Below are 13,243 nucleotides of genomic sequence, written 5' to 3'. Positions count from 1 at the left end.
TATTGAATTCATTGAGTATATGACAATTTGGATGATTCTTTTTTTATGATTACTAATAAGGTGGCTGGGGTGTCTTCCTCCATCTTGGATTTTGAAGTAGCAGATGACAATTGGTCTAGATCCTAAATTTTGAGAGCAGTATGTAATTCATGTGTAAGACTTTTCATGTTAATATAGAAAAGTATGTGTTTTATCATATTTACGGCTGTATTTTCCAAAAAACACAATATTTTTGTTTGATTTTTTTTTCAACTTTGCCACATAAGGGGAGGTAACTCAGATATTAGGGGAGATAACTCAGATAAAGTATTTTTTTTATAATAGAAAGTGTTGTGAATTTACTTATTTTAGAAAGTGTTGTGAATTTACTTATTTTAGAAAGTGTTGTGAATTTACTTATTTTAATATGAAGCAAGAAAACAAGTCTGGTGACACCATTTTTTCTTTTTCTTATCTGAAAGCATGTTATAAGAGCTATCTTCTCACATTTTATCTTAAAATTCTATGGTGTAGTTTTCTTTTTATCACACAAAATTGGATTTTCCATGCATAATCTATACAAAATCTGACAATTTTGCAGAACCTGTAGCGTGAAAAAAAGTCTGGTGACCCATACTTTTTATTATATTTTGGAAAAAAGCATGATAAAAACTACATTTTGACAAATAATTAAAAAATTCTATGGATTTTAATTAAGACCCCCTATCCACCTTAACCCTTTTGCCGATAGCTGCCCAGACAGAAGCTACTCTGAGACGATGGCTTCCCTGGCTACTATTACTCAAGTGGGAGATCTTCATAATAAATGTCAATAAAAAGTTGTCTGTAGTATTTTGTGTCTTTATTTCATTCACTAACACCATGTTCACAGTTTTGTTCATGTTTTGATAATTTTTTCTTCATAAAATATTCAAATTTTCGGCATTATCTAGGTGAAATTCTCAAAATTCTACTTTTTGACCCAAAATCGTAATTTTTTAACCCAAAACGGCAAAATTTTGAAAAATTTAATGAGGCTGTACAAATTCCTTACACTGAACGATGTCCATTCCAAGTGTTTTGTACATAAAACAACATTTTATGTCAAAAAAGTATACTAGTTTTGCTTCAATTCTCCCATATTCTTTCAAAAAAAATGTTCCCTCATTTTAAATTCTCGTAAATTCCGTAAATTTCCTCTGATTTTGACACGGTTTTCAACAAATGGAAGCGCCATGTTTACACTTTCATCCGGGTATTCAACAAAGTAAGATAACTCGTGTTTGCACTGTTTTGAGCGGGAAATATAAAAGAGGTATTCCGATCCCGGTAAAACGGGACTCATCGTCAGCTGTCTGAAGCGTGAATCCCGGTACTCATCGGCGAAAGGGTTAAGTATGATTACAAAAATACTTTTATTTCACCCAATTTTTCAAAGATTTCTTTATCAATTATTAGATTGTTGCTTTGACTTATGCAATTAAAATCTAAACAAAGTTTCTTATCATTTTTCAGAGATTTCTGTACATTAAACATAGTTGATGCTTTGATCTATGCTGCTATAAATCAAATTTGAGAGTTTGGGTCAATCCGCCGTTTCAGAATCTAATGCATTCTGGGTAATATTTTCAAAAGTGCACACCAAAGCATCGTGATTGGTTAAAAACATCATAAATAATTGAAATTCAACCACTGACGTGACATTATTTTCATTTTAGGGTTTGAATAATAAAATTAGCCATGGTCCTTTAGATTCTGAAACGGCCTATTGAGAGTGCATGAATTTGGCAGCCAATGATCCTTTAATTTAATGGAGATAAACATCAGGCTAAATGTTTATGTCCTAGCCATTCAAGGCATAACATTTCAATTATGTAGTTTATTTGGGTTTTTTTTAGCATTTTGAGTTCCCATAATCTTTGACTTTTAAGGTAAGATCAGTAACTTGTAGTGTGCAATAAAAAACATGTAGATGTTTGAAATTATAATTCATAACCAAAGCTTGGCTTCTTTCATAAGACAAAATCAAGTTCAATATAAATGATCTTGAATACATGTAGTTAATTTTTAGCTTACCACAAGCAGTGATTTTAACATACTGTCTGTGCATTATGCTTTTATTAATACTTGAATATGCAGTAATTCTATACATACCATTCATTGGATCAACAGTGAATGCAGGATGAGGTTGTAAATAGGCTAACTGAAATTCAAAATCTATTGGTGCATCACATCTTAATGGGAAAATTTGTGTCATTCTGTGACCTACTGGTACATTTGGAAAAGTAAAGTTGGTTGGAAATTCCTTGGTACTCATAACAGGGTAGGCATGTATTGGAATAACCAAATTTTGTTCTCCCTGAAAACAAATTTATAACTACATGTATTAACAAGACAATAAAAGCTATATTTTTATACTAAATAAATCAGAGTGCATGAAACCCATTAGATGATATGCTAGCCTTTTGTATACTAAATAATGCATGCTTATCCCTGAAGATTTAACATAGTATTACACTAATTTTGAAAACTTAATAAATGAATAAATTTTTCAATTTTAAAGCATTTAAGGCAAGCATGTTACCATCAAGGTGGTATAAGAATAAGAAATAACTATCATAAGTTATACATGTCCAAATATGTGACTGTGTATCTCCTTGGTGCTGTGAATGCCTAAAATGGATTAGCTAACAGCAACATATTTTCAAGTTTAATCTTTTATTATCTGAATTCTGATTTTAAAAACAATTGAGCATCAATTTTGATACCTACCGGACAATTAATTCTAATACAGTCATAATAATATCTCCATTCATCAGGTGTAAACTCTATTGTGCAGTCTATTGTTAAACCAGGAACTAATCTTTCCTACAAGTAAATAAACACAAATAGTGTTACAATATGATAAGCATGTGATAAAAAAGTATAAATCTCAAATACAAATTATAACTTTTAAATATTTGCTAATAATACTTTAATATACTACATTGTACATGTACATTTACAGGAATCACATTAAGTAATTTTGGCATTATTTTTGGATGTTTAAGATTCTAAATAATGAATGTATTGACAATACTGTAAATTCAGAAATTAATGTGAGGATTATTTCAATGCGAATAATGGGTAAGTATCGCAATAATAAGATCTCACATTCTGATATCCGATACATATACAATGTATATGTATGCAGATTTTCCTGAAATCACAACAATATTGCATTTTTGTCCTTTCTTCAAATATGGCAATAATTATTAAAATACACACAATAATTTTCTGAATTCACAGTAGTTTATAATTTAAAACCATTGAAGAATTAAAAAACAGGGCAAACTATGTATGATAAACATAGGCATTGAGGTAGTAAAAAAAAATTATAACATTTTATAATACTTAACTTAAATGATGCTTAAAATGGGTTATTTTCAAAGAATAAAAGTTATAATAAAGGATGTGATTTTTTTCATATTTTGTAGGGATCATACATAGGAGGAATTAAATGATAGCATTTAAAAATAAGATACGTGAACATAGATATAAAGAAATAAACTGTTAACACAGAGATATGTCACACCTATTTGTTATTTTGATAATGCAAATGTTGAAATTCAAAAATAACAATACTTTAACATGTAAGTTATGCAAATATTCAAAGTCATGAACCATGACTAAAGGTACAGGGCTAAACAATCTCCATGGAAATGAGATGTGCCAATGCTAATACAACTGCATACTAAATACCATTGACTTTTCATAAGTCGTTCCCTTTAAAGAAACATAAACACAAACATTAACTTGTAAACTAAGCAAAAGTTTCAAAGTCAATAGACCATGACTGAAAGGGCAGGGCCAAATAATCTTCATGGAAATGAGATATGCCAATGTTTATACAACTGCATACCAAATATCATTGAGCTACCACTAGTGGTTCCCCATAAACTGACTTAATCACAAACTAATACATGAAAACTAAGCAAAAGTTTCAAAGTCAATAGACCATGACTGAAGGGGCAGGGCCAAATAATCTCCATGGAAATAAGATGTGCCAATGCAATGCTTATACAACTGCATACCAAATATCATTGACCTACCACTAGTGGTTCCCCATCAACTGACCTAATCACAAACTTATACATGAAAACTAAGCAAAAGTTTCAAAGTCAATAGACTATGACTGAAGGGGCGGGGCCAAATAATCTCCATGGAAATGAGATATGCCAATGCTTATACAACTGCATACCAAATATCATTGACCTACCACTAGTGGTTCCCCATAAACTGACCTAACCACAAACTAATACATGTAAACTAAGCAAAGTTTCAAAGTCAATAAACCATAACTGAGGGGGCGGGGTCAAATAATCTCCATGGTAATGAACTGTGCCAATGCTAATACAACTGCATACCAAATATCATTGACCTACCACTAGCGGTTCACAATAAACTAGACCTAATCACAAACTAATACATTGTTGACGCCGCCGCCCGAAACAGCATACCTGTGTCTTGCTTTTTGACTCTGTCAAGGCGAGACAAAAACAGAATTAAAGTACTGATTTTCTTGATACATGTACATAACAAAAGATAAAATTGACCTTGCACTGATTCTTTTTTAAGCTTAGTTTAAAAGGGCACCAAATGAATCTTCCCTTATAATGGATTGTTTTATTTTCCTTGAATCAATCAATATATTTTCTGTGTTTTTTGTATTAAGTTACTACCATAAGATAAGAATCATAAGAATTTCTTCATTTAAATGAAAAGTTTCGCTAATAAACATTATTTTTGCACCAAATTTGGCCAAGTTTAGTAAATATCTGTTTAAATCCTTTGCAGTTATTTGTACATTATACAGTGAAATGAAAGCTAGCAAAGCAGTAACCTTAAATAATGATTCCAACTAGTGTTTAAACAAAAATCAAGACAATTTTTTTATGTAGAGAGACAGTGTACCAGATGAATCGCAATGACAATATTTACTCACACTTTTTTTATATTTAATGTAGAAGTATTTAGTTTGTGGTGGTATTATATGCATTCTTATGACATCTGTTGATGCATTTACTATACTAAGTTTCTGGACATGTTTTTTGTCAGCTTCAAATCCACCAAAATGAACCACAGCTGGTTTAGCAATAACCATCGCATTTTGAGCAACTTTTGAATATATCTCTATAAAAGAAAAGTAAAACATGCATATAAAAATGTTACAAACATAAACTAGAACTTTAGAGACTATGACTAAGCAGGGTCATTTTGCTTCTTTACCTATTCTCTAGTCTATTTGGTGATGTTGATGAATATATATATATGGTATTGACAATTCACCAGCACATAAGTAAATAGAAATAAGAAGATGTGGTATGAGAGCCTATGAGATAACTCTCCATCCAAGTCAAAAAGTAAACAATTATAGGTCAAAGTATGGCCTGCAACACAGAGCCTTGGCTCACACCGAACAGCAAGCTATAAATGGCCCCAAAAATGACTAGTGTAAAATCATTCAAACAGGAAAACCAACGGTCTAATCTATATAAAAAAAAAACGAGATACAAGAAACACTTAAGAACCACATCAACAAACTACAACCACTTAAACAGGTTCCTGACTTATGACAGGTGCAACCAAATGCAGCGGGTTTAAACGTTTTAACAGGCGCTACTCTGAATGTCTTAATTTTTTAATTACACCAAATATAGGAATGCATACTCTCTCATTTTCTCTCAAATTAAATTCCTATTCCTAACAAAAGTCAGCGGTTTAAAAGGATAAACTACACTGTACATAAAATTTTGTATCTGTTTTTGTAAAAACATTTGAAAATGCTTTGTGTAATGCAACAGTTAAAATTGAGAAGTCATTTTTAACAAAGTAATTAACAAAATTCATGCATGAAGAAAAATTTATCTGCCACTATCACACTTTTCAGTCATTCCTGTAAAATTTTTATGTCACAAGAGAAATATTTTGTTGCAAAAAAGCAAAAAAGATTGTTTTATCAGATGACAGAAAATCCAAAAATCTTTGGTTGAGTGATGTAGGTTCCTCACCAAAAGTTATAAGATATATTGATACATGATACCCATCATCCATCATACAGTCACTTAATTCACATTATTTGTGGAGGAATTGGTTTGGTATATTTTTAAGAGTCCCATAGAATTTTCCAAAGATACAGGTCATGTTAATTTCTCTTGGGTCACTTTCTGTTTGTAGCATGTTCCTGTTAGACAAAAAATGTTACTTACTAAGGCATTCTTATAGACAGAATTTGAAATAAGCAGATGTCACACTTTGGCTGGTATATTAAGGATATTTGTTTAGCATTTTTACTAATTAGGCAAAAGTAAGAAAAGTTCCACACACGCATGCATAAACAGAAATTGGTTGTGAAAACTTAAAGGTAATCATTCATGTTCAGGCTTCTGTGAGTTACTTGATATCATACAATTTTAATACGAGATGACATTTTTATCAGTCCACATCAAATAGCATTCGCATATGGTGAGTTTGACTGCTAATTTCAAATCATGATGTGTATTTAAGGTATGCCAACATGTAACCATTTAAAAATTTAAAATAAACAAATCACAAAAAGGGAGGGGGCAATAACACAATCACAATTTTCATTGATTGTGATATCACCATTAAGGCAATTGAGACTTATCACCAAATTTGTACAAAGGATGATCAACACAATAAGTGTCAATGTGGAGCAGGATCTGTGTATTCTTCCAGAGCACCTGAGATCACCCTGCTGACAAGATTTGAAATACAGAATAATAAGAAGAAACCATTGCACAAAAGTGGCAGTATGGCCAAATCACTGTGGCCGACACGTCTTGCATCAACTTACCTTACCAGGGTTTCAGCTAGGATTTTGGGGGGTATAGTCACTTTTGCTCGAGATGAAATCAACATGATCAACAGTGGTTTTGGGTAAAAGCAATGGACCAAAGATATTTATCACTAGCTATACATCTTTGAAGGACTTAGGCATGCTCAGGCAGTAACTGCATAATTTGATAGATGTGGTGCTTAAGTATGAAGATTATGATAAGATCTAATAAGGATCTGGATTTCTAGTTTACAATTTCACTTCAGTTATTTTCAGGGGACATTCCTGACCAACAAAAGTTGGGTTACTTTTTTTTTTTAAACCAGGTCTAGGAATCACAGCATAAATGAAACTGTAACGACAAGGATTTGTACAGTAAGTTCTTACTATACAAATCCTTGGTAACGACTATTTCACTGCATAATCATTATCCTTGTAAAAACGGTTAAATCGATATTTGGAATTTATTTCTATAAACTTGGAACCAAGGACTTGTCCAAATCCTTGTTGGAATGATTCTAATGACTGTATATTGTAAATTAACCAAGAATAGATCACGTTTATTTTCGATTTTTAAACGAAATGAAAACCGGAAGTGACAGGAGGATAATAAATTCAGAATGAATCCGGATTTGTCTACAGATTGATTCGTTTTTAACAAAAGGCAGGAAATTATCATATTTCAAAATCAAGTTGCTTAGTAAGAAATATATTTGTCTCCTTCGTTTATTTTGATACTGTCTAATTTATAAGAATACTTTGACGCATGCGCAGTACATAGTAAAGGAAGCACCTGTTTGACTCGTGCAAATATTTCTGAACGTTTTGAATAAAGTTCTTTCTCTTTAATCAAAATTGTTGAAAGTCTTTGATTAAAAGTTATATAAAATATGAAGAAAATTCGTTCATATGACGAAACTACGTCAAATGAACTGCAAATTGTGATCGTTTGAGAAATATTGAAATTAAAATGCGAACTGACCAGGGGGGAAACATTTTGTTCAAATGACAAAAAATATATGATAAACGAACTGTAAATTGTGGTTGTTTGAGAAATATTGAAATTGAAATACTGACTGACCGATTTTACTGGGAAAAATAATTATGATGGTCAATAATTTATGAGGTTTATTAATTAACGGATTAGTGACCCATCCGATGGCGATAAGCGGATTACCTGTAATCACAACTTATTACATCTGTTGTAAATGTTAATTAGATGAGGATCATAAACTTGTCAAAAACATGAAGACAGGTAGAATTATAGTATTTTCATGACAAAATATTTTTACACATTTCAAATTTAAGTGACTAAATTGATTTGAAAAACTTTCGTCATTTTGAAAACCTTTTCGTAAATGACGAAAATGACAAGCGCTAGCAAAATCGCTGCCTTACAATGCGCTTTCCATCATTATAAAATTAAGGAGATGTGGTATGATTGCCAATGAGACAACTATCCTCCATAGTTCAAATGAAGTGGATGTAAACAATTATAGGCAACTGTACGACCTTCAATAATGAGAAAATGCGGGTTGGTTCGTTCCCATTCACAAATGATTCACGTCTGCAACCCACATGTTTGCACACTGGGTCTGTTTGCACCCTTTTTATTTGTTTTGTATTAAACATTTTTTATTAATCGTGTTTTAGTTAGTGTTTTACTATAAATAAGTTTTTTTTTTTGTAGTTTCAAAATAAAGTGACATTTTAAAAACGTAAACAGGTTTCCTTTAGTGTTTTATTCATTATTTTAACGAAATGAATAATGAATAAAACATTGGCATAATGATCAAGACAAATTCCATTCATCTAAGAATTGTAAAAGAAATGGGGAAGATACCAAACGGCTATCAAACTCGTCACAATGACATTGCCACGACAACAACGCCTATCAGATACGATATGGAGCATTTATAATTTATATTATTCATTATGATTTTCATAACACAGAACAATAATACCAAATTTAGCTTTGTAAATACCAATTAGCAGTAACCATACATAATTAACATTTAATAATTAATCATCAAATCACAAATAACAAAGACATTTCATTTAAAAATTCCTGAATTTCTATTCATTAAAATATAAATATTTCGATAATTATTTACACAGATCTAATAATCCAACTGGTATTTCAATAAAAAAGGGTGCAAACAGACCCAGGGGGCGAACATGTAGGGTGCTAACGTGTATTGGGAGCGAATGGAACCGATACCCTTTCCATCATACTTATTTTACCTGCAGCTGAGGCTCATGCCTATATGTGCCAGTTGTTGATTTCTTAGCAAATGATGAGACTGTGCCTATACAACCGGGGTAATCTGGGTTTAATTAGCTGCCTTGGCAAATGAAGTCCTACAGTCCACAGGAAGACCTTACAAAGACCACTATACAAAGGTAACGGAGGTAGACCTTACTAAGACTCATTATCCTACTTATGAGCTGACTAGTCTTTTGATTTTTCTGCTAAATGATGTGTGATTAGTGAAATAGCAGCAAATACGAAGAAAATTCATACTTGTCTCAAGTAGATGATTTGGGACTGTCTTGGAGCGTTTGGGTTCCACCAGTTCCATAGTGTCTATCAAAAGACCATCTGAACCATCATTTTGGAACCCTTTTAAAGGGCCCGAAACGGCCCTCGTCATTGAGCTCACTGATGGCATTCTGAAATTAACAGTCAGTCGCACATCTGCAGATAATTTTCACATTTTGTCAAAAGTTAGTTGTTTGTGCTGGTGTCCGCCATATTGTTGATCTGTAGTTAGGTTTTTAATTATACACAGAAAATAGTACGAAAGTAATGCAAATATATATCAATCTTTCAGTAATTTCATATGAATAATACACTCATTTAATTTCTTAAAAACAAATATTCACTAGAAATTTGCTTATTTGTATAAAAAAATTGGTTTAATTAGGTATGTTGCACTATTTCCGTTTCTAAGGAGATTATTTCGCAAAGCGGAAGTGCGAGATTGGGTTGTCTACCTTGAATGGCGGGTTATTTGCTAGTTCATTTCTCCGTTTTCTATGAAAACTACAACTTATTCAAACTTAAAAAAGATTGGCTGTTTATCCGGAGTCATTTTTTGAACAAACACATGTATGATTCATTTACTTGAAACCTTTTTCATGGTTGTCATTTTTGTCGAGCCTTCGACTTTAGTCGAAAAAGCGAGACATAGCGATCCTACATTCCGTCGGCGTCGTCGTCGTCGTCGTCGTCGTTGTCGTCGGCGGCGTCCACAAATATTCACTCTGTGGTTAAAGTTTTTGAAATTTTAATAACTTTCTTAAACTATCCTGGATTTCTACCAAACTTGGACAGAAGCTTGTTTATGATCATAAGATAGTATCCAGAAGTAAATTTTGTAAAAATAAAATTCCATTTTTTCCGTATTTTACTTATAAATGGACTTAGTTTTTCTGCCGGAAAATATTACATTCACTCTGTGGTTAAAGTTTTTAAAATTTTAATAACTTTCTTAAACTATCCTGGGTTTGTACAAAACTTTGACAGAAGCTTGTTTATGATCATAAGATAGTATCCAAAAGTAAATTTTGTAAAAAAAAAAATCCATTTTTTCCTTATTTTACTTTTAAATGGACTTAGATTTTCTGCCAGGAAACAACACATTCACTCTGTGGTTAAAGTTTTTAAAATTTTAATAACTTTCTTATACTATTTTGGATTTGTACCAAACTTGGACAGAAGCTTGTTTATGATCAAAAGCTAGTATCTAGATGGAAATTTTGTAAAAAAATAAATCCATTTTTTCAGTATTTTACTTTTAAATGGACTTAGATTTTCTGCCAGGAAACAACACATTCACTCTGTGGTTAAAGTTTTTAAAATTTTAATAACTTTCTTATACTATTTTGGATTTGTACCAAACTTGGACAGAAGCTTGTTTATGATCAAATGCTAGTATCTAGAAGTAAATTTTGTTTTCTTCCAGTTAACATTACATTCAGTCTGCAGTTAAAGTTTTTAAACATTTATTAGATTCATAAACTATCCTGGATTTTTACCAAACTTGGACAGAAGCTTCTTACAATCAAAAGATAGTATCAAGAGGAATATTTTTATTGATTTACTTCCTCATTTTTGTTGAGCCTGTGATTAACAGAAAAAGTAGGCGAGACACTGGGTTCCGCGGAACCCTTACGAATTTTCTCATTACACATAAAAAGAAGAAAACTTGAAATCAGAGTATCCTTCTGATTCCTTGTAGGCTGTAGCAGACGAATTTTGATGTGTGTGTGTGGTATAAGTATAAATAAATCAAAAGTATACAAAACTATTTAAATACTAATTTTTTCTAAAGGGAAACTACAAAAAAGGATATTGAATTTTGCATTTGATCATCATTAAATTCATGACTGAGGGCTGAAAAGGAATAACTTGTTATACAAAATTGCAAAAAAGATGAATTCCTAGCATAATTTCAGTTGAAAAATTCACCGAAATGCAGAAAGGTACTTGATGTTGGTCCTGTTGTTAGGAATTTGATATATGATGTCATTTTCAATGTAAACAATGTAAACTATCTTCAATTTCTTTTTATTAGAATATTTTTTTTATTGAAAATAAAATATTTTATACCTTAATACAACAAAGTAACCAAGTCAGCATATTATTATTTGTGTTACAAAAATCTGCCTGATCAGCCAATCAAGTGAGTTTCCTCAGAGAACTACTTTTATTTGCCATAAAATCACATGTTGAATATAAGTGCAACTCATTTTATGTGTGTGACGTAGACAAACAGAATGATTTTGAAATATTTGTCCTCATATTATCATCATAAATCTTTGGGGTAATCAGATGTACAAATTTATATGAAATCATATGGCACAACGTTGCAGCTTCTGTCAACAGGACAGGGTAATGTGCAACTTGTGAAAAAAACAGTTCTGGATTCATTAGTTATATATATATTGAGTTTTTCATTTTATTGATTTTCTTACTGTTATTTAGATTACAGATTCCTAGTTTGAGACAGTCATATTAAGAATGTGGTGGGGTTTAAGATATTTGTGAGAGCCCAACCCTCCCCTAACATGGGACAGTGGTGTAACAACATAACATAAGAATAAACTAAAGTCAGTTTATCAGGTCTTTCAACTAATAAACAAATTGTGTCTCCTTCATCCTGGATGGCCTATATTACAGGACCTGACTATTGTATGTATTGTTAATATGTTCTCATCCTGAACATGCATGAAATATTTGCCACTGGATGTTAAGCAACAAACAATCAATCAATCAAAACTCAAATGTTTATCAGTACACCTACAATAGATTTAGTGTAAAAAATTCATAAGCAGTCTGAGAAATGCATTACCATGTGCAATACCTTAATATATATAAGTATCAACAGGAAGTAGGACCATAAGTGTTAAACCTGGAAAATAATACATGTTTAGTTATGTATTCATACCTGTCAACTGACCCCGATCCTGCGGGTGTTACCCGAGATTTTCACAATTCTGAGGGGTCTCCCGGAACATCTGCCGGGTGATCAAATAACCTGGGAATTACACATAATTTGTGTATTTCAAAGTTGTTTTAAAAACAATTTGAGTTACTTCCCCTTTTTTGTCAATTCACAATATACTCCTTAAACTTATGTTTTTTTTTGTAAAAAGAGTAAATCTTAAATGAATTGAATGCAAAACATATCAGAATAATACTTTTACTTATTGTTCTACCTTAGAACAATTAAAAAATAAAAAAATTGAAAATTACTTTTTTCATCTATACCTCCTTTAATTGTTTAACTTTATTTTATTATACTCTAATATCAACATGTGATATGTTCTACTGTTTAAAAGTTACACAAATGTATGCAAAAATACACAAATGGGCACATTGTATGTCATAGAATGAATATGAACAGGAATTAAGGCAATGTAACTCAATTCTATCATTGGCCTTTAAGTGCAATGAAATAATAATATGTACAATTTTAAATTACTTAACCATGTGGACATGTTTTAGAAACTTGGATAGAAATTATAAGAAAAATGTCCCCTAAATACTGAAATTCAGCACGAAAAAGTTTGTACGTGTTATGACCTGAGATTTCATTCTTCTATGCAGGTCATCACCTGCATTTTCATTGTCATAGGTTGACAGGTATGTGTATTAAACTATTAAAAATAATGTCTATGTTACCACATGTAATGATAAGGACAATATTCAAAGATCGTACTCATATTTTACCACAGGGGATATGATAATCATCACGGTTTGTCCATCCATATCAAACACATAACTACTCGGAAACCATTTTACATATAAAGCTTTCATACTTAATAGGATTATTTGTCATCATATTCTCTTAATCATGCTTGTTCATAAGTTTGATTTTGACATTTTTACAGGAGTAATGGGACTTTGACCATTGCTTT

The 13,243-nt window shown here is 31.5% G+C and overlaps 2 protein-coding genes across 2 annotated transcripts in view; one reads left to right on the top strand and one right to left on the bottom strand.

Annotated features, from left to right (window-relative positions):
* Positions 1-9,578, bottom strand: part of LOC127730569 (cilia- and flagella-associated protein 221-like) — a 28,362-nt gene extending 18,784 nt beyond the window's left edge. The window contains exons 1-4 of the mRNA XM_052239011.1: positions 9,342-9,578; positions 4,964-5,151; positions 2,752-2,847; positions 2,134-2,338 (exon numbers count right to left, since the gene is read on the bottom strand). Coding sequence (XP_052094971.1) covers positions 2,134-2,338; positions 2,752-2,847; positions 4,964-5,151; positions 9,342-9,489 — 637 coding nt within the window. The 5' untranslated portion in view covers positions 9,490-9,578. The remainder of the gene's footprint in view (positions 1-2,133; positions 2,339-2,751; positions 2,848-4,963; positions 5,152-9,341) is intronic.
* A 229-nt stretch (positions 9,579-9,807) lies between these two features.
* Positions 9,808-13,243, top strand: part of LOC127730543 (DNA mismatch repair protein Mlh1-like) — a 176,397-nt gene continuing 172,961 nt past the window's right edge. The window contains exon 1 of the mRNA XM_052238982.1: positions 9,808-9,929. The gene's annotated coding sequence lies outside the window, so the exon portion shown is untranslated. The remainder of the gene's footprint in view (positions 9,930-13,243) is intronic.

The sequence above is a fragment of the Mytilus californianus genome, unplaced genomic scaffold, assembly GCF_021869535.1.
Source record: "Mytilus californianus isolate M0D057914Y unplaced genomic scaffold, xbMytCali1.0.p SCAF_2, whole genome shotgun sequence".
Taxonomy (NCBI): Eukaryota; Metazoa; Mollusca; class Bivalvia; order Mytilida; family Mytilidae; genus Mytilus; species Mytilus californianus.
Note: the sequence above shows the minus strand (reverse complement) of the source record. Positions and strands in the feature narration are given on the sequence as shown.